At 50.6% G+C, this 23,840-nt stretch overlaps 1 protein-coding gene across 1 annotated transcript; it reads left to right on the top strand.

Annotated features, from left to right (window-relative positions):
- The first annotated feature begins 603 nt into the window (after positions 1-603).
- On the top strand, positions 604-18,429 carry REEP6 (receptor accessory protein 6). The gene is made up of 5 exons (XM_065422250.1): positions 604-718; positions 11,848-11,941; positions 12,483-12,621; positions 13,286-13,454; positions 18,380-18,429. The coding sequence occupies exons 1-5, from the start codon at positions 604-606 to the stop codon at positions 18,427-18,429; spliced, it is 567 nt and encodes a 188-aa protein (XP_065278322.1).
- The last annotated feature ends 5,411 nt before the right edge of the window (positions 18,430-23,840 follow it).

Here is a 23,840-nt window from a genome sequence, read left to right as displayed (position 1 = left end):
AATCACTGTGTGCACCCCATCCCCTTTGTCAGGCTCTTCCCCCCACCTGCTACCTTGGCTCCCACCTGCCCTGCTCTCCCAGGCAGGCAGCCCCTGTCCAGAGAATGCCACAGGCTCGCTTCCCGAGGCAGAGGAGCAGCCGGGGAGCTGGTTTACTAGGGACGATCCTTATTTGCAGGAAGCTGCTGCTGCTGCTCAGTCGGTCTCACCCTCCTCTAGTTCTGTATATGCGGCTGGGGCCTCCCCTCTGCTCTCCTGAGCCCTCCTGGCATCCCACGTGTGGCCTGCCCCCCAAGAGGACCCCGACCCTGCCCCACCCCTCCATCCCCCTGCCCTCTCTGCCCCCCTCTTCTCTCCTGCTCTCCCCCCTCTCCTCCCCTGCGCCCTCCTTCTCTCCCCCACCCTCTCCTGGTCTGTCCCACCTGCGCCCTCACCTGTCCCCTGTGACGTCCCCTACCCCGGCTCCCACCTGGCTGCGCCCCGCCCCGCTCCCGCATTGGCCCGGCGCGGGGAGGCGGGCCCGGCCTGGCCCGGCAGCTAAGCGGATAGAGAGCGAGTAGCCGCCGCTGGAGCCGGACCGCGGCTCGCACCGTCGCAGCAGCCATGGGCTCCCTGCAGCAGCGCTTCCAGACCTTCCTCGACCAGCCCAACCTGCTCACCGACCTGCTGGGCCGGCTGGAGGCCAAGACCGGCGTCAAGCGCTACTATCTGGCCACAGGTGGGAGCCTGGGAACAGCGTCCTCTGAGCCGGGGCGCTCCCCAAGGACACCCCCCTCCTAGGGGACCTCCCACTCCTGCGAACTCCCGCTTCCTACAGAGCCGGGCGCGCTACTTTCTCCTCCCCACCTTCCCCGGGGAGGGACACTTTATCCGGCAGGGGCCCCCCTTTGCCCTGTGTGGCCTCCCACTCTCGGGGAGCCCCTTGGGGCACCCCTTTTCTAAGGGGACCTCACCACAGTTCTCCGCCCATGCTCCCCAGGGACACCCTTTCTCAATATATCCCTGCCACATTCCTCCCACAAGAGACCCCCTTTCCACCCGGGATCTCCCTTCCCAATGCCCCCTTCCCCCAAGGACTGGAGGAGCAGTTGCCAGTTGATCTTTGCCTGGAAAGGGAGAGTCTTGCAGGTGCGCTCCAGGCCGGTCCCATGAAAGGGCTTTGCTTGGCTGAGTCAGTTTCGAGGGAAGGGGGGAGACCCTCACAAGAAGGAAGAGGCTGAGCTCTTTGAAACTCTGCCTCTTGCTGAACTCTGAGAGCCTCTCCTGGTCTCTGACCACATGTGGCCCGTTTGGTTTGCAATGTACAGCTCTCTAGGAGCTCTCTCCTCCACTGCCCAAAGCACAGTTGTTTCTGCGTCTCCTTGCTGCCGGGTGTGACGGTGTAGTGGGGGGCAGGGGGCGAGCTCTGGGGACTGGCACCGCCTGGTAGACCTGCTCTTGAGAAATACCTGGCTGGAGGATGTGACCCCTTTTCAGACAAGCTATTTAAGGGGATAATAGAAGAAGTCAAAGTGTATCACGCTGCAGAGTTTAAACCAAACTCTGCTTGGGATTGGGGGATGGGGGGAGATCATCTCACATCTGCCTCCTGCGGGATTTCTTGCAGCTTCCTCTGAAGCAATTGGTAGGTACTGGGTTAGATGGTCCTTGGGTCTGATCCAGTCCAGCAATTACTATAGATCCTGTGTTTGCATCCAGTAATGGCACAAGACTCTTTGTTAATGTAGCTGCCTGTTTTGGCTGAATGGTCAGTCAGGGCTTCCAAGCTAAATGCCTAGCTATACAGTACTTTAGTGACTGTTTGGAAATTCAATGACTCGCCCCAGCACTGCTCTGGGGAAAGGAAGTATCTTTGTGTAGGCAAGGGAAGCACAGAGGTCAAATAATAGGCCCAACAGGAAGCTTGTGACAGAACCGAGAACAGAAGCTGGAGTCCCCCATTTCCCCTCTAGCCAAACCTCTCTATCTGCATTGGCTTTACACGAGACCGTTCTTAAACATTTGCTGCAGGCTGATGCTAGGAATCAAAATTCCCAGCTCACAAGCACTGTTCTTGTGACCTGACATTTGGAGTTAATGTGCCAATAAAAGACCTTCTTCCCCCTTTCTTAAAAATCCTCCTCTTTGTGCTCCCCGAGGTCACCCGGTGTCTAACGTCACATCCAACCTTTGCTTGGCTGACTCTGTGAAGTTGTTACTTATTCTGCAGCAAGGGCAGCAGTAGTTTTGAGGTAGCTGACTGCTGTAGCCTGTCGGATGGGACTGGCACGAAGCTACTCATTCATTTATAACTGTAAGCATCCTCTGCCAACTTCTAGTCCAAGCCTGATCGTAAAGGAACAAATAGGAAATTGCTCATTGGAAATTATATTTTGTCTCCACCCTCTATGGTGTATTCTCACCTGTCTTGTTTCTCCTTGGACCAACCTGCAGGATTGTGGTCCATGTGGCCGGACCCCTGTGCTCCGCTCATGGGACAACTTGCAAGATTGGGCTTAGACTCTCTAGGGCTGAGACGGGGTTATTTTATCACACCTGGCACATTGGGGTCCTGTTCCTGATTGCAACCTTTGGGTGCTGCTGTGATGGTGCATCGCGCTGGAGCCTGCGTGCTGGAGTACACTTTCCTCATTTCACCTTTACCTGGGACTTTCCTGGCTTTAAATGCTGTATGTCACAATGCTGGAAACATCTGCATAAAGAGATCTTGTCCTGTGTTTTTCAAGCAGGCAAATGTTTGCAAACTTAGCCCCCTGACATCCTTGCTGTCGAAGATCCAAGGGGTCTGTGTGGCACTCAGATATTTAGGATTTAATACACTCTCCTTAGTAGAGGGACATGTGAATTATTATCAATCAGACTTAAGCTAGAAGCAAGTCTATGCCAAGATAGCTACTCTCTGTTGCCTAATGATTAACTCCTGTGAAAGGAGAGTTTGTCTCCTCCAAGCACAGGGCTTCTTTCCCTCTCTCCCTCCCCCACTCCACCCCGCCAAGTTTTAATGCAAACTTTTGTTTTAGTCCAGCTGCATTTTACTCTGATTTTAATTACAATCTGGGTTACTGTACTACAGAGAGCTGCTGGCACGGAGTCCTTGACAAGTTGTCTTTGTCAGTGTCTGCCTGCAGTTCAGCCATGTGATGGGTTAAGTTGGGTAGTGGACTGCTTGAGAACAAAGGGATATTAAAAAAGCAGCTCCCTTGTCACTGATCGGAAGCCGCCTGCTTCTGTTGCTGGGGTAACGTTCCTGGCTGCTCTACGCATTGAAAGGGGACGCTCCCGTAAAACTTAATTTGCCTTTTAAACATCATTGTTCATGTTCCCTTTTGGATCTCTTTAAAATCGATTCTCTCCCCCGTGGGATGTTAAATGGAGCCATTAGTCTTTGGCCTCAGAAGACCAGGGATCTACTCCTGTTCTAGAATATGATTTGAAAGGAGTCTGGTTGTCATGCTAGATCTGCATGCGTTATACCCACTGCCTACTTTGTGGTGGTGGTGGTGGGGGGGTGTTGCACTTTTTAATTAACATTTGCAAAGTGCTTTGGCGGTGTCTGGTACTGGGGAGATCCATGCAATATGCCCCATCTCCATAACGGACTAGATTAGCGGAGGCCTTGCTGCTGAGGACTGGGGTGCACTGGCAGACTTCTGCATTGGGCAGGGCTGTGTGGAAGGTCAGGTTGAAGGTTGTCACGGAGCCACAAGCTCTGTGCCCTGTCCCTGCTTTTAAACAGTCCCTTGGAGAAACCCAGCCCCCCAGTGGGTCACCGTCTTCCTTAATTGTACGTCTGCGTCCTAGGGCTCCAGCACTCGGTTTCACCCCAGGAGTCCCACTGAGATGCTTGCTCTTGGTCAGAGATGTTCTGTTCTTCAGGGACCATGTGCTTTAGTGAATATTTGCAGTTACCCCAGGCAGAGTAGGACTTATTAGTGGACTGTAACACAGCATTGGGGTGTCCTTAAATTACCATAGGGAAGCAAAGCTTAGGACATGGTCTGTCCTGGCCAAGCCTGCGCTCCGCACAGCCAAACTGCTGTTGGATCCATTTTTTTGGCTCTCCTTCTGTATCTTTGTCTGTCCCAGGTGAGAGCGCCCGCTGAGCCACCTGACTCTCAGCCCATTGTCCTCCTGCAGAGACATGCCCAGGTGATCACGCGCTCTGCCTGCCCAAGGTCTTTGGGTGTCGATTGTTCAGTCCCATTGTCTTTCTGGATCCTCCACTGATATGGGTGGATGTCAGCCAACCCATTTTACGACCCATTCATACCACCCCAGACAGGTATGTGACCCAGCGTCTCCTGCTCTGCCTCCAAAGCAGATTTAACTCTTTTGCAACCACTGGGCAGCAATGAAAGGACCGAGGGAAACTGAGGCACACATAGGCCGCATAAAAACTATTCTAGAAAATTCCCACTGTCACAAAGGGGCATTGGCCAAGCTGTCTGTTTGGGAGAACAGGGCTGGATTAGCAGGGAGTGCTGCATATCAGAACTGATCTGTACTGGTAGAGCTGTGTGGCTGGCTTCCACAGCCAGTCACCGTTCGTCCTTTTATGATCTGTAAGGAAAAGAGAAATCCAAACACACAAGCAAAGGCCTTAATCCCACCTAATGAATGTGGTTGCTTCCCCCTCTCCCCCCGTGCTACCTTTTTTCCTTTTGATACATGTCCCATTGTAGGGCTTAAGCAGGCTGGTATTCCAAAAAGTTCCTGCAGCTAAACTTCATGCAGCCCATAAAACCAATTTTAAGGCTCTCAACTGAGCCCACCGCAGTGTGATGCTGCTTTATTTTAAAGGTGGGGGAGTTTGGCAAATGCCACCCTGCAAACCCTGGGTAGGGCTGAAATGACTCCTGCCAGTCTGACCCAGGGGCTTTTACCCAGGACTTGCTGCCCTAAACCAGACCCAGAGTCAAGCTGGTCAGTATCCTGCCTCCGGCTGGCCAACCCCTGATTCTTCAGAGGAAGGTGCAAGAAAGCAGGCAATAATCTGCCCCCTGTGAAGGCTGCCTCCTCACCCCTAATAATTAGAGATTGGCCTAAAGCTTGAGGTTTTTATGCCCCTTTTGGGGCCCGTCTGTGCTCTGCTCATGTTACGTACGCTATAACATGACCCTCCTATCCTGCAAAGTGTCATGTTCCTCCTTGGTAACTTATCCACTGAATATAAGCGCCTACTACCACTACTCGCTAATGGAGTTCCTCCTCTAGAGGCCTGCGTTCTGGTGCTCTTGCAGAATTTGGTAACTGTAACTCTTTGCAAATCAGCGTGAACCCATCCAGATCCCTTCAGACATGTATTGATGAGCGTCCCTGCAGTCCCCAGTAGATTTGTCTGTGCTGGTGCAATGCCGGTCTTACCGACTGTGGCACTGCTAGAGGATGTGTGTGTGGGGGGGGGGTATGAAATTGGGTAATTAGCTGTCACCCCTCCTCAATTCGGAGATAGGCCTAGCCTGTAAATTGCAATGCCGGGGGGGGGTATGTGGGGTGCTGCACTTACTGCTTTGCTTGTGCTTGGCGGCAGTGCGCGATCTTCCTGAACTTTGTGTCTCAGCCTTTGTGCCGTCCCTGGATAACACCCAGCTGCTAGGCTGATCTACTGAACTCTCTCCATATGTGCATCCTTCAGGAACACTCAGTGCAGAACTTAGGGTTTTCTCCTCTTCTAGGCTCGGCAGCATTCCCCTCTCCATGGATTAACTATGATGGGTTTTAACTACTGGGGCCGGGAGGGTTTAATTTTTAAGTTTAATAAACTACAAATATTAAGTACAAGTTTGTGCAGAGAACACTCCAAGACAGCAGCAAAGGTGTGTACGTATTGGGTCCCAGCAACTGGGACACTCCCAGACAGGTTCCCTGAGCTCACGGGACCTCTGCCGCCGACGGAGGAGGGGGTATCAAGCTCCCCAGCTCTACTGCAGATGCTCAGGCAAGAGTGGGGAGAAGAAACACAGCCCCATGCCACTGAATGCCCAGGTGAACCACCTGCACTGCAGGAGAGCTCAGATCCTGGAGCAGAGTGGCTAAATTTTGGCTGTTCCCCACCATAATCCTCCAGCTCCTCCTGTCCTACTATGCACGTGATGAGCTGTCCCCATGCTCCTCCCTGTCCACCAGCTGTGGGCCCCCCATCCAATCTAAAGCTGATGTAGGGGAGCAAATGGAGTTGTTTTGTTGTCCTCAAGTAACATCCCTACCCATCGTGAGTCCTTGCTGTCAGGCGTAGCAAACACATCCTACCTCTCCCCTGCTGGCTTTCTCATGTGACCTCCAGTAGTTCTTGGGTCAAGCTGGGTCAGATGTACTGCGAGGTCGCTGTGGGTGTGGCTGATCCTGGCTTACGCCCAGATTGGTGTGCAAAAGAAGAGGACTTCTCCCCCCCCCCCCTCAAAAAAAAAAAACTTTTGGAGAAAGAGTTTTGGGGGCAGTTCTTCTGTGGCGCATGTCTGTATGGCAGTAGCACCTAGAAGTCCCAGCTAAGATTTGGACCCCATTGTGCCAGGCGCTGTACATATATGTAATAGACATTCTACCCCCAGGAGCTCACAACCTAAATAGACGAAACAAAGCATGGGAGGGGAAGAGGCACATAGAGGGGACATGCCTGTGGTGTCACAGCAGGTCAAGGGCAGAGCTGGGAACTGAATGCAGGTGTTTTGAATCCGATGCCCCTAACCACTAGACTACACTGCATCTCCAGTCATCTGAGCTGGTTGTCTCCTTTGTTTGCCCCAGAAGGACCTGACTGAGGAGTAAGAATCCAGAGGTCTCTGAATTGCTCTCTGCCTATCACATCCTATTTTTTTCCCCAGTGCTGCTGCTCTTACATGCAGCAGGTTTTAAAAACAGAACGGACACCCCCTAGCATTAGCCTGAAGGCCAGCAAGACACCCTCCTTCCATTAAAATAACTTGTAAGCTTTCAGATCCATTAGCAATGATGGACGCCTCTCTGCTTTGTTTTCCTTTCTTCCAGAGCTTGCTAATGTCTCCTTGCAAACATCTTGGTACTTTAGTAGCAATTTTTGCTTCCCCTCCGCAACACGGAATGCAGCGTGTTCCCGAACAGCCCGTTCTCCCGACGGAGCTGCTCTCTGAGCTCTTGGAACAGATGGGAAGACCGGCCCTTGCACAGAATCTGATGCGCTCTGTGGACGACAGGGTTGTTCCTAACCTGGCAAATAGTTCCCCAAAGTTAAGGAAGCGATCGAAATGGGGAGGGGGAGGAGTGGGCATGGCCTAGGGGGCCCTACACCTTGAAGCGGTCGGTTCAAATCCAGCCCTGGCAGATTCTACTGCCTCCATCTACTGGGGGGCAGAGGCTGCTGCTGAACTGAAACGAGTTGGCCTCAGTCCAGTCCTCATCCATATTTTAAAAAAAGACCAGCACAGCCCCTGCTAACTGGCTGCATTAACAGGAGGCTGGGCGAGGTGGAGGTTTTCCACTAGCTGCAAAGAACCAGCTGACAGAATGGAGGTGACTAGCTCTTAGCGGTGTCAGGAGACGCCTCTCTGTCCCTTCCGGGGCTCTGCTTTGCTTGATGTTGGACTTCTCCACTGCTCCCATCAGGGTGGATTTAGTGATTTAAATCATTTGATTTAAATCAGTCAGGAGGACTCAATTTAATCACGATGACCTCCTGAGGTCCCTTCCAACCCTGATATTCTATGATTTCTACATAAAAGTGCATTCTTGTTGGTTGTTATAACCTTAATACATATTCTTCACAACTCGGAGATAGATGTAGGTTTCATTTTTAGAAGGTACACACGATACATTTTTAAACAGTGATTTATCTTTGAAAACTTTTCAGATTCGTTTTATAGCTATATCAGAAAATGAAAGATTGTTTGGTTATTTCATTTACCAAAGGTAATTGAAGCAGATAGTTCACCTCCCAATGACTTCATAAATATCTCCAATTCAACAGGTTACTCATTAATATTTGGAGGATTTTCTTGCCGTGCTGTATTCGGAGGAGAACATCACCAGACAGATATTTAAATTGTTTGATTTAACTAAAACAACGTTATGAATTCTGGATTTTTTTCTTCAACAGCAAATGCATAATATTTTAACAAAACAAGCATATGAATTTTTTAATTTAAACATTCACGTTTTTTTAAAAATCAGGTTTGTTTTTGTTAAAATTTATTTAACTAAAATAGTTAAATGAAATATTTTTTTAAAAAAATCAACTGTCAGCCAGGTCAACATGAGAAACTTAAAATATTGGCTTCTGCAGCTAACTCCGTCGTCTTCACCTTCATTTTCCTGTTTGTTCATAATCTGGAAAAGAAAAACAAGCTTTCCTGCTTTTTCAGGTCCCAAACGATTTCTCAATTTGGAATAAATTAGTCCAAAGGAAGAAAATATTCTTTCTACACCAGCAGAAGAAGCTACTGCTGTTAAAAGTGAGATTATCACTTCAACAGTGTCTGAATCCAAGTGCTTAAGTGACTTCCACCAGTTCACTGGTGTGACTTTCTTTAAAACATCCTCAGCAAACATATATTTCTTGAATGGTTCTTATTCCCAAACTGGGTCTCTTTTACGGCCTGCTGCCATTATAGGTTTTCCCTTCTAGTGAGAGAATGGTAGATTTCAAATCAATGAAGGCTACACTCAGAAAGACTTCTGGAATATGCTGCTTAAACGTTTTCACTTTTGTTTCTACTGCCTGTCCCTCCCTTCTCACATTTATCTCCAGATTTCTTCTCCTATTCCACCCCCAACAATCTTCTATTCATTGAACTTTTTTAAACTTTGCACTTTGAGAGAGGTAAGGGATTGACTGTGTGTATACAAGTTTGCAGAGGGGCAATAGGATTGAGGTCTGTTATTTCTCGCCTCTAGATATTTACTTATTTATTTTAAAACATTTTTGCTGTTAACAAGCATGTTATCTCTGGAGACGCAAATCCACAGTTTGAGAACTGCAAAACTAAGCATCTCTGATGGTATCTTCTAGACTGAGCACTGAGTCCCATTGGGTAGATAGAAAGATTAGCCTAAATAATCTATAGAGAAGCCTCTGGAACCCCATAAGATTGGGTCCCTAATCCATGAACTATTGGAACTCATTTACAAAACTTTTCTTAAATGTTACATGAATAAATTCTCATACTATGGAATTTATAATCCCTATTCCATGATGAGACATTATAGGTCGAAGAGAGGTTTTTTCGTCAAAGCATTTTATCAAAAAAATCCGTTTTGGGGTTGTTTTTTATTCACCCTGGCTCCCAGGAGTCCTCGGAGCTCCTTAGTAGCTCCTTAGTGCTGGGGGATGGGCAGAACTACCACCCCCGCCCCGTTTCAGTTTTACTCTTGCTTGTCGCTCACAGGATGCAGCAATATGTGCAAAGCCCAGGGGAAAAGAGGGAACGTGAGGCTCCCATGGGATCAAAGGTTCTTGCCAGGTCTCTGGAGGTTTTTATTTCCAAATGCCAATCAGTGTCTTGTGCAACAGGAATTTCAGGGAAGGAAAATCACAATGTACTGCAGGCCTCGGGGATCGTTCAAGGAACCTTTGAACGTTCTCTCGTGGGGCTGACCGAATCTTTCTGTTATACTTTGGTTCTTATCTTGCCTTCATCACCACGGTATCTGAGCGCTATCCATTTGTGCGTTAAGCGACCGGACCAGCATCCGTCACGTGTGGCTTGTTCTCTCGCCCTCTCTGCCGGGGGAGAATTGTGTGTGTTGTGCAGTGTTAAGATTTCGTGTCTCTTTCTAATGCCCATGCTGCTCTGCTTGTATTGGCGAAGGCAGGGTGGAGAAGTGTGCCTTGCTCTTGGAGCAGAAGATCAAGAGGTCCGTGATGGGGGCCCCTTGTTCCTGTAGGAGTTTGTTCCGTGGTCTCTGAGAAAGCTCCAACTCCCGCACAGATGCGCTTTACCTTCCTGGGAGAACCACAGTAAGCCAAGCTGGAGTAAATAACACTGTCACTTGTTAGCGTCTTCCATCGAAGGATCTCAAAGCACCTTGACTATTAATGCCTCATGACCGCTCTGTGGAGTGGGTCAGTATCAAATCCCCCCCCTTCTTTTCCACATATGGGGAAACTGAGGCACAAAGTGACTGGCCTAAGGTCACATGCTGAGTCTGTACCCACCCTCTTGTTGGCAGGGACTCGTCTTAGGCCATGACTGTTTAAATGAGTGAGACTTTGAGGGTATGTCTGCACTGGAGCTGGGGGATGTAACTTCCAGACATCCCCCCCCCACATCTAAAAATAGCCGTGTACCCACGGCAGCAGGACAGACTGGCCGCCCAAGTACATCCCTCAGGTTTCAGATGGGTCATATTTGGGGGGGCTACCCCCATCCTGCTACTTGCGTTGCCATGGCTACGCTGCTATTTTTGGTTCCCTTGCATGATCAGAGCTAGCAGGGGTACGTCTACCCCAGCTGGAAATGATCTTCCTGCTCCAGTGCAGACGTATCCTCAATATCTCTGCCACGGTGTGACGTTTCACTGGGGTACCCAGGGTTGTGAGGCTTCTTGTCACCATGTGCCCCGTCTGTGCCCATCGCCTATGGGAATACAAGCACTGCCATCCAGGCCTCTGCCGGCCCTTCTCTCTCCGTACAACTTAAAAATAAGCACGTTCCAACCTCCGAGCGTCTCCCTGGAGCAACCAGCCACTGATCCACTGGAATTCCCAGATCCTCTGCTCCCAAAGGAGCAGTACCCCGCCCCAGCCTACTAGCACAGCACCGCTTAACAAACAGCACTTAGATTTGTTTATGGAGCAAGCGAGTGTATGTTTCTTCTACAAAGCACAGATTCCAACCGGGGCCAGCAGACCTATTGGAAAGAGAGGGTTACACATGAAATAAAATCGTAACCCAGGTCCCAAAGCCTAAACTTAGCAGGCCCCTATGGTGTCATAAGAGCCAAAGCTCGCCCCAAATCCTCTGTGCAGCACAGCTGTGCTCTTCTGTTCATAAAATGAACGGTGGGCTTGCTTACTTCCTAGGTGAAAGATACCAGGGTGTCCCTTTACAGCCCACAGATATATCAAGTGTCCTTTGGTCTTTAGTCGTCATCCTGCTGCTGTGTGTTCCTGGCTGGAGATTTTGCAGTCTCTTGTTAACGTTTGCTGGGGGCTCAGCATGCACACAGGGATCTGTGGTGAAGTATACAATCCTTTGCATATAACCAGACAGGTAGAGATGCGTTTCCTGCCTGTCTGATAGGGACATGTTAGTCACCTCCTGGTGGCCTGCTTTAACTCTGACCTTAAGAATATAATTTCCAGTCTGGGTACAAAACTCCTTAAATATTACCCTTGCCTACAATTTGTCATGGTTCTGCTGACCTGTGTACTACTGGCTCTCCATTGAGACTTTGCATGCGCTCCTTCAGTGACTTGATGTGCCTAGAATGGACCCTGTAAAACTCTGTACCCCCTGTGCCCTCTGACACTTGGTATCACGAGTTCCCTGGGTCATACATGGCAAAATGCCCATTAATAAATGCCTTCAAGCGAGTGACCCTGCCTGATTTCCGCCGTTGGAGGCGGGAAGGTAGGATCAAAACAAATAAAGGAGAGCTTCCTGGCCGGCCCTGTGCAAATGAGAAGTTAAAGGAAATAAGGAAGACGGTATCAGCAGATGGGAGTTAACCCAACCTAGGAGTGAGCTTGTCTGGTGGCCACACAACCAGACTGGCCATCTGACTACCAACAAAATAGATCTGACACCACCACGCTGAGGGGGTTTCTCCAATCACGACTTTGTTTTGGACATAGCTGGCTAATGGTAGTCACACACTAGCACTAATCTCACCCCTGGGGATTGTGACTCTCTTCCTGTCTCCTTTCCTGGCCAGGTACCATCACTTTCCTGGGGCTCTACCTCATGTTCGGATATGGTGCTTCGCTGCTGTGCAACCTCATTGGCTTTGTCTACCCAGCCTACATTTCGTAAGTGCCAGCAGTCTGCGCTCCGCCTAGCACTGTGGCTCCCTGGCTTTACATGGGGGCGGAGGGCAGGGGTGTTAGTTTCACCGCTGAGAACTTCTCTCTGGGGAGAGGGACCTGGCAGAAAGCAAAATGTTGTTGTGGTCACCTCCAACGTTGACGGGCAGAGCCCTCTGCTGGGCCAGCATGTTTAGATGAGCCCCACAAAAATACTAAAACGATCAGTATTTGCCTATTGGGTATGAAATGCTAAATACTCATCGTCCAGGGAGAATGTCCCACAATGTTGTTTGAGTCCCAAATTTAGTCTCCATTAGGTTTTTTTGACCAAGATAGATAGATAGGGGTGTGCTCAACTTGAGGCTCCCTTAAAGGGGCATGTTCTTCAGACAGTGGATACTCAGCAAAGTCTCTGGGGGGCACCCAAAACTGACCCTCCCAACTCATTTAGTAAGCTTTGAAAATCTCCGCCTTCATGTGCCCGTCTTCAACGCACCTGAGCAGTGTAGAAGGTAGAACTGACCTGTCCCCTTTCTGCCCGTAGCATCAAAGCCATTGAAAGCACCGACAAGGACGACGATACCATGTGGCTCACGTACTGGGTGGTCTATGGAGTCTTCAGTGTGGCAGAGTTTTTTTCCGACACCTTCCTCTACTGGTTCCCGTTTTACTATGCTGGAAAGGTAACGGGGGGGCACAGAGATCGGCTTCTGTCCTATTTCTCCCTCCGTGATTTATATTCTGGAAATAAAACCTTGGGTTAATGTGGAGTTGACCAATTAGTAGCACTATAGGCTTGGGGCCAATCTCTCTCTGGTGTAACTGGAAGTCCATACCAGGGATGGCTCTAGCCTGGCGTTTCTATCCGTCATGGGTGTCTAGAGGGTTGCTGTTTCTAGGCGGAGAGTCCAGCCCAAAGTTCATTGAACTTGGCAGAGACTTCCATCAAGTTCAATGGGTTTTAGACCATAACCATGGAAGCCCACTATGGTACCAGTGGTTGCTGAGCAGAGCCATGCTGGGATAAAACTCGCTGGCTTCTCTTGGAGGTGATTCTTTACCTAACTGGGTCTGAGCCCACCTAAAACTTAAACTGACGCTCGTGTGAACCGAAACAGACCAAACAGAGTTTGTTCAGGTCTAGCTGGAGCCTCTTGGCTGCTTTCCCCTCCTCGTCCAGCTGGGCCGGCTGAATGCTCCTCACTGAGGGTTTGTCCTGCTGACGTCACCCGTGGCCAATTCTGTCCTTTAAAGCTGATGCATTGGAACAGTTTGTGAGGCCTCTGTCTTGCCACCTGACCTCTGGGTCTCTTCCAAACCTGGAGTGAAGTGTCTTCTTCCCTGCAGTGCCTGTTCCTGGTCTGGTGCATGGCGCCTGTCTCCTGGAATGGCTCCCAGGTGTTGTACCAAAGTGTCATCCGGCCCTTCTTCCTGAAGCACCACCGGGTAGTAGACAGCGTGATCAGTGACCTGAGCGGCACAGCGCTCGACGCTGCTTCGACAGTCACCAGAGAAGGTACCGCGTCCTAGTCCCTCTCTCTGTTCTGGCCTGTGTTCTCAGTTACCCGGTTCCTGTGCTTGGGGCAGCAATGGGGGGAGGGGCGTTAAAACACCTTTTGTTCTGCCAGGTTTCAGAGTAGCAGCCGTGTTAGGGTATGTCTACACTACAGGATTAATCCGAATTTATATAATTCGAATTTAGGAAACCGATTTTATAAATTTGAATGTATTCGGCCACACTAGGCACCATTAATTCGGTGGTGTGCGTCCAAACTACCGTAGTAGCATCGATTTCCAGAGCGTTGCATTGTGGGTAGCCAATAACATCTAATTGCCAATAACATCGAATTGCGGCCACACTAACCTTAATTCGGATTAACAATACCGATTTTGACGCTACTCCTCTCGTCGAGGAGGAGTACAGAAATCGAATTAAAGGGCTCTTTAATTCGAATTAAATGGCTTCGTTGTGTGGACGGTTCCAGAGTTAATTCGAATTAAAGCCACTAAATCCGAATTAAAGGCGTAGTGTAGACCAGGCCATAGTCTGTATCCGCAAAAATAACAGGAGTACTTGTGGCACCTTAGAGACTAACAAATTTATTAGAGCATAAGCTTTCGTGGGCTACAACCCACTTCTTCGGATGCATCCGAAGAAGTGGGTTGTAGCCCACGAAAGCTTATGCTCTAATAAATTTGTTAGTCTCTAAGGTGCCACAAGTACTCCTGTTATTTTTGTTCTGCCGTATTCCGGGGCAGGGCCCTACCTGGTCAGGGTGTAAGTTAGAGCTGTCTCAGGGCTGCTCTAACTTTGGCATTGCTTCCCATGGGCTCGTGTGTGTCCTGGGAAGCAGCGATTAGCTGTCATGCAAGGTATTCCAGCCATGCCTCCAGTCTGCCCCTGTACTGGGAGCGGGGTTCTTACGCCAGCCTGGGAGACCCTCTGAGCTGGGAGTATTTTCAGAGGGCTGTTTGCACCCTGCTAGAGCAGCACAGCTGGAACTGCGAATCAGGCCCTCGTTCAAGACTAGACCATCCCGTCGGTGTCGCTGCAGGAACGTGCTCTCTCTCCACCCTTCTCTCGTTCCGTAACTTCATGGCCACACAGAGCCCTGTCTCCTCTCCGCAGCAATACGAATCGGCTCGTAATCTCTTGCCTCTTCTCCTTTTTCTTTCTCTTCCCTTGTGCCTCTCTGCACAGTCCTCTCTACTCTGGCCAACAGCAGAGCCCGTCTGGTGTCCGAGGCGGCCACAGCTCAGCTTGTCTGTATGTAATAACTCATGTCGTTCACCTGTGGAGCAAAGGTCCGTTTAGCATGACTTACACACACACACACACACACACACACGTGTGGGCTGGACCAGGACACTCGCTCTTGGGTTTTAAAGGCAGCCAGTTCAAATCTTGGTGCTGTTTGGAACAAAGCCCTATAGCATGTTCTTGGTTGAAGATGCTTCTTTATCTCCTGTCCCCGTGGCTGCTAGAATTTGGGAGTCTGGGGAGGGAGGGGGGGGTGCAGTGGCAGTGATGGCTCAAGGACTTCTTAATTGGCCCTAGAGCCGTTCAAATCCAGCTGAAGATCAGTAAGGACCAGAACCTGTCTTCAGGGGCCCTTTTATTTTGGTGGCCACTATCTAGTTGCCAGTGGATTTCCCGCCCTCCCCCTAGATTTTTAAAGCCAGAGGGACCGTTGCCAAACTAATCTGATCCCCAGCATAACACCGGCCCGACAGAGTCACCCAGTAATTCCTGCATTGTGCTCAATACAAAAACCACCCACTGTATTGGCCCTCCGGCTGGCAGCCTTGGCAGACGGGGAAAGAAACCTCCCCCTCCGGCCCCAAACAGGGGTCACTCAGGAGTAGGGTTGAGGTACACCGGTAGTCGCAGTGTCAGGAAGCCAAGTTCTACCAGGGCTCCATCTGCTCTGGGGGCCAATGGAGGTGGCAACAGTCTTTGCAGCTGTCAAAGCCGTGCTGAGTTTGTGCAAAACATCTAGAGGAAGGTGCTGGGGTGAACATGTGCTCTCTCCTCCCTGGCCACCGACTGATGAACAGGTTGCCTCTGTACAACCACCATAACTGTTGCTAACCCTAAAAACGTAACTTGAGTATGCTTAGCTCCAAAAAGCAGCAAGCTTGTGACATGTGATTGCAGCCCAGAGCATTATGGGTAATTTATGCAGATTTGCATGACCGTGGAGATCTTATTTCTCCAACAGGAGTCAGTGATGGGGCTGTCCTGCTGGTCCTTTATAAACCTACTTGGACTGAAAACGCTTGTGGTTTCTTGAGGAAGCTGGTGATGCTGGAGGAAAATCTCCTCATTGGGGGTCATGCTAAACTCTCCTTTCTCTTCCTTCCCTTGTGGAGAACAGTTTGTCTGTCCTCTAGATTCCCACACCTCCCTGGTCTCGAGTAGCTTAACCTCCCACTCTAGAACGGTGCACTGTAGTCTGTCTTCCCTTTGCTTATTACTGTGGTGTTCGTGTCCATTCACATACATGCCTTGGTGGTAGATACTTTTGGATGGGGTTTGGTATGTCTGTTCTTTCCTGGGTAGCACCTGCCCCAGATCCAAGGGTATTTGGGCAGTTAACGCCTCCGAGTGCTATTTCAGTACAGCTCAGACCCAGCCCGGTGTCTTGGCAGGCGGAGCAGTGCCACGCAGGAGACCCACGTTTTGGGGGTGGGGTCATGTTCCAGGGGCCCACAAGAGACTTGTCGGTGATGAAGGTGAAATCCGAGGGCCTGGAAAAGGGATGGCCGTGGCAGGCCAGCTGGATGGAACAGCGCTGACGTGGTTTCTCCCCTGGGGGGAGTGGGTTGCTCCAGAAAGGTCTGGCTGTTTCTCCCTGAGACCACCAGGACTTGGGGTACTGTCTGCAGTGCCCTGCTGCTTGTGGGGAACAGGGCCTTCTCCACCCCCAACGGGCATCAGATGGGTGCTGAAGTCCAAGACAGGGGCTGCATCGTGGGGTGACCCTGGAGGGGAGGGAGAGAGGAAATTGCAGAGCCTCCAATCTGGCCTGAGATCCGACGCAAGGCCCGTGGCAAAGAAAAAACTACCCCTTGGATGGCTGAGCCAGGAAAACTTGCCCAAGGGGGGGCGTCCCCTGCCTTTCATCCCTTGAACTGACCCCAGCTGTCTGTGTCTGAAATTACGGTGCTGGGAGTTCCCAGCTGCCCATCGGACACACTAAACCCATCAATCGCATTAGCCAGAATTGGATTACCCTGTGTGCTCTGTTCCAGCGACACAAATAGCTCTGCTAATGCAGCCCTCCCTAGTGTGAGCATTCTCGGGTGGCACCAGTCCCAGTCCCTGATCCACCTTCCAGCTGGGGGGGTGCAGTTCCTGGCTGGGAAGCCTGCTTGGTCCCCTTAAGAGACCACAGGGGAAAATCACTTGGGGTTCGTCTACACTGTAATTAAACACCTGCGGCTGGGCTGCGTCAGCTGATTCCGGCTTGGGCTGGAGCCCGGGCTCTGGGACCTTCCCCTTTGCAGGCTCCAGCCCGAATGTCTACATCGCATTTCAACATCCCCATGAGCCTGAGTCAGCTGAGGCAGGCCAGGCGCTGGTTTAAGTGCAGTGTAGACACCGCCGAGAGGTGCCCAGTTACTACCGAGTGTGTGGTAGGTTCCTATCTAGGCAGCCATACCTACCCAGGGGCTGAGAGAGGGTTAACTTCGAAAGCAGGTGGACTGGAGTGTGTAAAGCCTCAGGTGACAATGGGACCTAGCTGGTGCTTTAGGTTGAATAGCAGGTCCAAAGATTGCCACTCCAGTTCCCTTTGGGAGGGGCACGGATCCGCCCCTGCAGCTGTTGGCAAGGGGTGGGGTGCAAATTCTTCACAGCTCCGGTTTTCAGGCCCCTGCTGCATGTACAGTAGAACCTCAGTTTTGAACACCAGAGTTACGAACTGACCAGTTCACCCCACGCCTCGTTTGGAGCCGGAAGTGCACAATCAGGCGGCAGCAGAGACCAAAGAAAAGCAAATACAGTACTGTTAAATGTAAACTACTAAAAAAAAAAAAAAACAGGGAGGGGAGCAGTATTTTTCTTCTGCATAGCACAGTTTCAAAGCTGTTTTAAATCAATGTTCAGTTGCAAATTTTTGAAAACCACTGTAATGTTTTGCTCAGAGTTACAAACCGCCATTCCCAAGGTGTTTGTAACTCTGAGGTTCTACTGTCCCTCTGCCTAGCGAGCCCCTGGTCCCCTGGCTGCATGTCAAATACATGGGTTCAACTGGGCAGTGCTCCGAAAGAGGAGAATCTGGCTCTGGGCTGGAGCACCTAGCTATAACCCCCTGGGAAAGCTGATGCAGTGGGTTGTGGTGTTATAGCTGGATTACTAGGGCTCTAGCTGCTCCTAAAGTGGATTAGGTAGGAGCTCTGCCAAGAAGTTCACAAGCTTGCACACAAGGGTACCTCTGTGCCAGCGCAAGGCTTTTGTCTGCCTCCTGTTAGGGCCGAGCGTTTTGCCTAAGCGTGAGAGCAGCACAGACTTCTTAACCAGAGGCAGGACGTTGCCAATGTCTTCTCTTCGCTTCACTGGAATAACAGGTTTTGTGGGGCCTAATACCCAGGGAATAGGGTGTAGGATAAAGGGGAGCCTAGTGGTTAGAGTAATGCTCAGCAAGCTAGGCACCTGGGTTTTATTCCTAGCTCTGGGAAGGAATGTTGTCTGGTGATTCGAGCACAAGCCGGAGGCAGCACTCCTAGATTCTCTATTGCTGGCTCTGCCATGGATGTGCTCTATGGCCTTGGGCAAGTCACTTCTCTGTGCCTCCACTGCCTGGGCTGTAAAATGGGGACAATACTTCCCTTGCTTAGTAAGGGTGGGGACAGAGGTTATAGGGATCATTCTATCACTCGGAGGTCCCCAGTGACAGGGGACCAATGTGCTGATTGCCTTTATTTTCCTCCTTGTAGCATCCAAAGCAGCAGTGAACCTTGGTCTAGAATCTGACAAGACCAAGTGAGGACGGAGCTCCAAGGGGCCGGCTGTTCTGAGTTTCCCACTGCAACTCCCTAAACCAAAGGCTTGAAGTAACCCACGGGCACCCGTCGATAAGCCGGTGATCCCCTTCCCACTCTGAAACCACGCTGGCCAGTAGCGACAGCAAGCAACTGGCTCCAAGGTGTCTAAGAAGTACAGCTTCCAGATCTCCCCAAACCTAAAGAGCTCCAGCAGATCTAAAATTGCAGCCAGGCACATGCTGGGAGTCAGCACCTAGGCACCGTGGGACCTTCTGATCTCCAATAGACACACAATTTGGTAGTTCCTGTTTTACAGGCAGCCTTTATTCTGCAGGAAGGCTGTTGGCTCTGCACTAGATATCACGGGGGCTGCTGGTACATTTTCCCCAATCGTGTTTTTGTGATGTAGAGCACAGATTGGAGGGGGGAGGGGGAGACAGTCCGCTGTAGCTAGCCTGAGCCCTGCCCTTCTAGTATTTTTGTGGCCTGAGCATAGGTGTTGAATCATGATGCAGTATAACTCCCTCAGTGGGTGGGGGGATTCTGCACCAATTACCACCGGCTATAAAGCCTTCAAGCCCCCATCCTGTTCCCCCACCCCTGGGCCCCTCAGTCCTCCTAACACAGGATCCTTTGCAATAAACCACAGCACGAAAGGGAGAAGGAAGTGGGTTCTGTAGCCACTGGCTCTTCAGCTGTCAATCCCACGGGTTCTTTTCCTGGCTCTGGCTCGTTCAGTTTTCACTTCAGCAGGCTGGGGTCCAGTGTCCCACAGCAGGCAGCTCCTCACTTCCCCTCGCACACCCCAGCCTTGTGCTGCTTCTCTCTGAAGTCAGGGGCCAAGCTCCTCCCTTTCAGTAGCCATGGCCCTTCTAGGTAAACAGCCAAGCCGGGAAAGGTGCCGGTTTGCAAACAATGCTGGCTGAAACAGAAGGATGTTCATAGGAGGCTTCAGGGGGAGGGAGTTCCAGACTATTCACTCTTCTGCAATCACTAGCAATAGCAACAACACAGAAGTTGCTGCGCTGCTTTGTGATCATAAAACTAACCACAGCGGTGCCCTGTACGGGGCAGCGGAGGTGGGGAATTACCGTGCACATGAAGCTGATCCCTCCAGGGAGATCCTGCAATCCACAGAAATGTTCAGATCTTTAATCCTTTTGAAGGAGGAAAGCAGCAGTAAGCTGTGACTTTTGAAATGCTGACTCATGGTTTTTTTAACCCCCTGCTTGCACTTCCCTACTAGCAGTTACATAGCTGACCAAACGTCCACACCAGTTCAGTCTCTTCTCTCTACCCCTCCCCTCTCCACTCCTGCCCCAGCTGCCCGCAGCGCTCTGCCCGAATCCCAGCACTGAGTGAACTCCAGGAAGGGGTCCCGAGGGAGTTTTTTGGACTCGCACAGGCAACAGGAATGCAATAGGGGACAGGTGGCCTTTGTGGGAAGGGGGACGTTAGCACCAACCTGTGAGCAGCACGCGCTCCATAGCCTGCAGACCTGGAGCTGTGCTTGCATCATAGCAGGCTGCTTTGGCAATCGTGTGTTCTGGCAGTCTGGTTAAGTGTTGGCTCTGCAGTTCACTTCCAGAACAGGACGCGGCAGGATCTTCCAGTGGGGGGTGTGCTGTGAGCAGGATGCTTTCAGGGCATGTTTGCTTTCCAGTGGTTTGGCATGGGGCTTTTGCTAGCTTTGACATGTTTCACTAAACCAACCAGCTGTCATTTAACTTGGACCAAATCTTAATCCCGTTTGAGTGTGGAAAAACCTGATCTTCGTCTGCCACTCTACACTTCAGGCGCTGAACTCTAGCGTGTCTGCGTTCTGCTTGCAGTTCGCCATCTCCCTCCTCTTTCAAAAATAAAATGTTAATTTCTCTAATTTACTTAATCTGATCCCGGCAGGGGTAATCTCAACAAGCTGTGAATTCTGCAGGGAGCAACTGGCTTCCATTTGTCCTCCATGGTGACTCCATCAAGTTACAGCACTTCATGTACTGGCGGCATTTTTATTTAAAAAAAAAAAAAAAGTTGCTCAAACATGATTTCCCCCCCTCTCATTTGTATCCATTTATTTTGTATGAAACAGAATAAATGTGACTCATAACTTCTTTCTGTTCATGGCTTTAATTTGCATTGCTTGTTCTCTTCATGCTTGACTTGATTCCTGACGCAGACTCTGAATCCTGGGGAAGGGAGAGGGTGGACCAATGAAAGTGCCCCCCCTCCCCAATTTAGAGGAAGGGCTACAGATGCCCCATTCTGCCACTGCACCTCAACCCTGGGCCCTTCTGCGTGAGACTGAGAAGGGAGATTGGACACTTTCATTCTGTCACTGGAGTGCCATCTGCTTGCTTCACACAGGCAGCAAAAGCCATCTGAGGGTAACAACTTAGAAATGATCTGAATTTGCTCCAATGTGGATGTAACTCCCCTTAAAGTCAGTGAGTTACTGCTACTTCAACCCAGGGTGGATTTGATTTAAATCATGATTTAAATCACTAGTCACGAAAACTTGATTTAATCATGGATTTCTACATAAAAGAGCATTCTTGTTGGTTGTTATAACCTTAATACATATTCTTCACAACTCGGAGATAGATGTAGGTTTCATTTTTAGAAGGTACACACTATACATTTTTTAACTGATTTATTTTGAAGACGTTTCAGATTCGTTTTACAGCTATATCAGAAAATGAAGGATTGTTTGGTTATTTCATTTACCAAAGGTAATTGAAGCAGATATTTATGAAGTCATTGGGAGGTGAACTATCTCCAATTCAACATATTAATCATTAATATTTGGAGGGTTTTCTTGCCATGCTGTATTAGGAGGAGAACATCACCAGACAGCCATTTAAATTGTTTTATTTAACTAAAACTACAATGTTATGTATTTTGGATTTTTTTTCTTCAACCGCAAACATATAATATTTTAACAAAACAAGCATATGAGTTTTTTTAATTTAGTTAAATGTGCAAGTTTTTTTTAAATCAGGTTTGTTTTGTTTAACTAAAGTAGTTAAATGAAATTTTTGTTTTTAAAAATCAAAACAAAAATTGACTGTCAGCCAGGTCAACATGAGAAACTTAAAATATTGGTTTCTGCAGCTCTGGAACCCCATAAGATTGGGTCTCTAGTCCATGAACTATTGGAACTCATTTACAAAACCTTTCTTAAACTTTACATGAATATATTGTCTCGTACTATAGAATTAGAATTTATAATCCCTATTCCATGATGAGATATCTTTGAGCTATAATGTAATTTAATTAAAACTATTGTTTTTTCCCCTCAAAAAGCATTTTATCAACAAAATTGATTTAAATAAAAAAAAAATCTGATTTTTATTCACCCTGACCTTAGCAGCTCTTGCTGCTGCTCGCTGGGTGCCAACTGATGACTTGCAGTTTTGCCATAACAGGACGTGCAACTTCTTGTATCAAAAGGCTACCGTCTTACCCACCCAGTTCATCGTGCTACTGCAGGTGCTACTAGAGATTTTGCTGTGCTGTACATGCTGATATGGGGACAGGTGACAAGATTTCATGAGTGACTGAACCTCAAGCGCTTTGGCTAAACAACTTTTGCATAGACACACCCACCCTGCCTAGGTGCTCAGCATGATGGGATTGCTTGCAAAAATGTAACCCTTCTGCCAGGTGGCGCCAGCAGCAACAAGGGCCGGGTTCAGTACCTAGGGGTTCCTTTTCACCAATACAACACCCCACCCAGTGACCTGGGACAATTATACACCACCACCTGGGCACCTCTAAGAGACAATACTTCCCCTCTCGCAAGCACAGAGTCTGAGTGTAGCAAAAACTTTTAATAAAAGGAGGGAAGTAACTCAGCATTAATTTGGGAAAACACCGCAACTAGGGTTCATAAACACAAACCATGAGCAAAAGCCCCACCCCCAAGTAAGTTAGGCAGTGTCCTTCTCCCCTCAGGCTCTTAAGTCCAGCAACCCAAAAGTCCCTTTAACGTGCCCGTCCCTTCTCTGCACCCCACCCACTCACAGTTGCTGTCCTTGGCCAGTGCAGCCCCAGAGTTCAGAGGTTCATCCACAGAGTTCACCTCCCGCCCTGTGTGGGTAAAGAGGCACCTTACACACTGCACTGCTCGGGCACTCGCTCGTCGCCCCAGCGGCCGATTGCCACGCCTCTGGGGGGCTCTGCTCTAGCCCTCTCTGCCAGCCGCCCTAAATTGTAGGCTACCTCTCTAAAAATGCTTGCAGGCCAGGGGCTGTCAGTTGCCTCTCTTCCTCCCTACCCCTGCACTGGCTACCTTTCGCAGGAGCTGATACCCCTCAGGAATTTGGGCCGGCACCTATTTCCCCCCTCCTTCATTCCACTGACCCTCAGGGACCCCGTGTCAAACATGGTGCCTCAAGGCCTGCCCACGGCCGCTGCGCACAGCACCGCCTGCCCCTCGCCTTGTTCCACCCGCCTCCCGGTGGTGGTCCAAATCTTACCCCCTTATTGCCACGTGCTGCACTGAGTAATTCTCTGCAAAGTGCAGCTGTGCCCATCTCCTCCCACCCCGTGTGCCCTGGGGCAGGGCTCACCCCTTCATGCCAATGCAACACGGGGGCAGAGGGAGAGATGCAGGGACCAGGGCCGGTGCTACCATTAAGGCAAACTAGGCGGTTGCCTAGGGCGCCAAGATTTGGGGGCGCCAAAAAGCGGTGCCCCCAATTTCCCCCCCACGGCAGCTCCCCACCCTCCGGCCCGGGTAGCCGTGCGGCAGTTCCCCACCCCAGCTCACCTCTGCTCCGCCTCCTCCCCAGCCCACCGCCCCCGCTCTAATTCTCCTCCCAGGCTTGCGGCGTCAAACAGCTGATTGGCACCGGAAGCCTGGGAGGCGGGAGAATTAGAGCGGGGGCGGCAGCTCGGGGAGGAGGCGGAGCAGAGGTGAGCTGGGGTGGGGAGCTGCGGGGGGGGGGGGGGGCGCCTCAGGGCAGAGGGGCGGGAGCCGCCACGGGGGGCACCTCAGGGCAGAGGGGGGGGAGCTGCCGCAGGGCTGGGGGGCGGGGGGGGCAAGGTGAAAGTTTCGCCTAGGTGCGAAACTTCCTTCCACCGGCCCTGGCAGGGACTGCTGTGACAATTTGGGGTACAGCCCCAGGGATGTGGGGCTCAGGGTGGGGGGTGGCCCCGAGCTCCAGATCAGGATGTGGGGGGCAGAGAGCGGGCTGGGGGGCGGGTCTCAGGGGCTGTGGCTGAGTCACGCTTCGCCCCCCGATCTGCCTCCCAGCCCCTGGGTCACAGCCGCCCCAGGCTGCAGCAAAAGGAGCGCGCGCGGCCCCTTTAAGGGAGGGGCGGGGCGTATCATGCAGTGCGGGGCGCCATGACGTGAAGGGGCGGAACCGGAAGTGGGGCCCGCCGCTGAGCTGGAGGGGGTGGGGCGGGGCGG

The sequence above is a fragment of the Emys orbicularis genome, chromosome 24, assembly GCF_028017835.1.
Source record: "Emys orbicularis isolate rEmyOrb1 chromosome 24, rEmyOrb1.hap1, whole genome shotgun sequence".
NCBI classification, from domain to species: Eukaryota; Metazoa; Chordata; order Testudines; family Emydidae; genus Emys; species Emys orbicularis.
The sequence above is the reverse complement of the archived record's forward strand: the minus strand, read 5'-3'. Positions and strand labels throughout refer to the sequence as shown.

Coding starts and splice junctions, on each gene's coding strand:
- REEP6 (XM_065422250.1), top strand. CDS start 604: ATGGGCTCCCTGCAGCAGCGCTTCCAGACCTTCCTCGACCAGCCCAAC. Junction 719..11,847: donor GCGCTACTATCTGGCCACAG/GTGGGAGCCTGG, acceptor TTTCCTGGCCAG/GTACCATCACTTTCCTGGGG. Junction 13,455..18,379: donor TTCGACAGTCACCAGAGAAG/GTACCGCGTCCT, acceptor TCCTCCTTGTAG/CATCCAAAGCAGCAGTGAAC.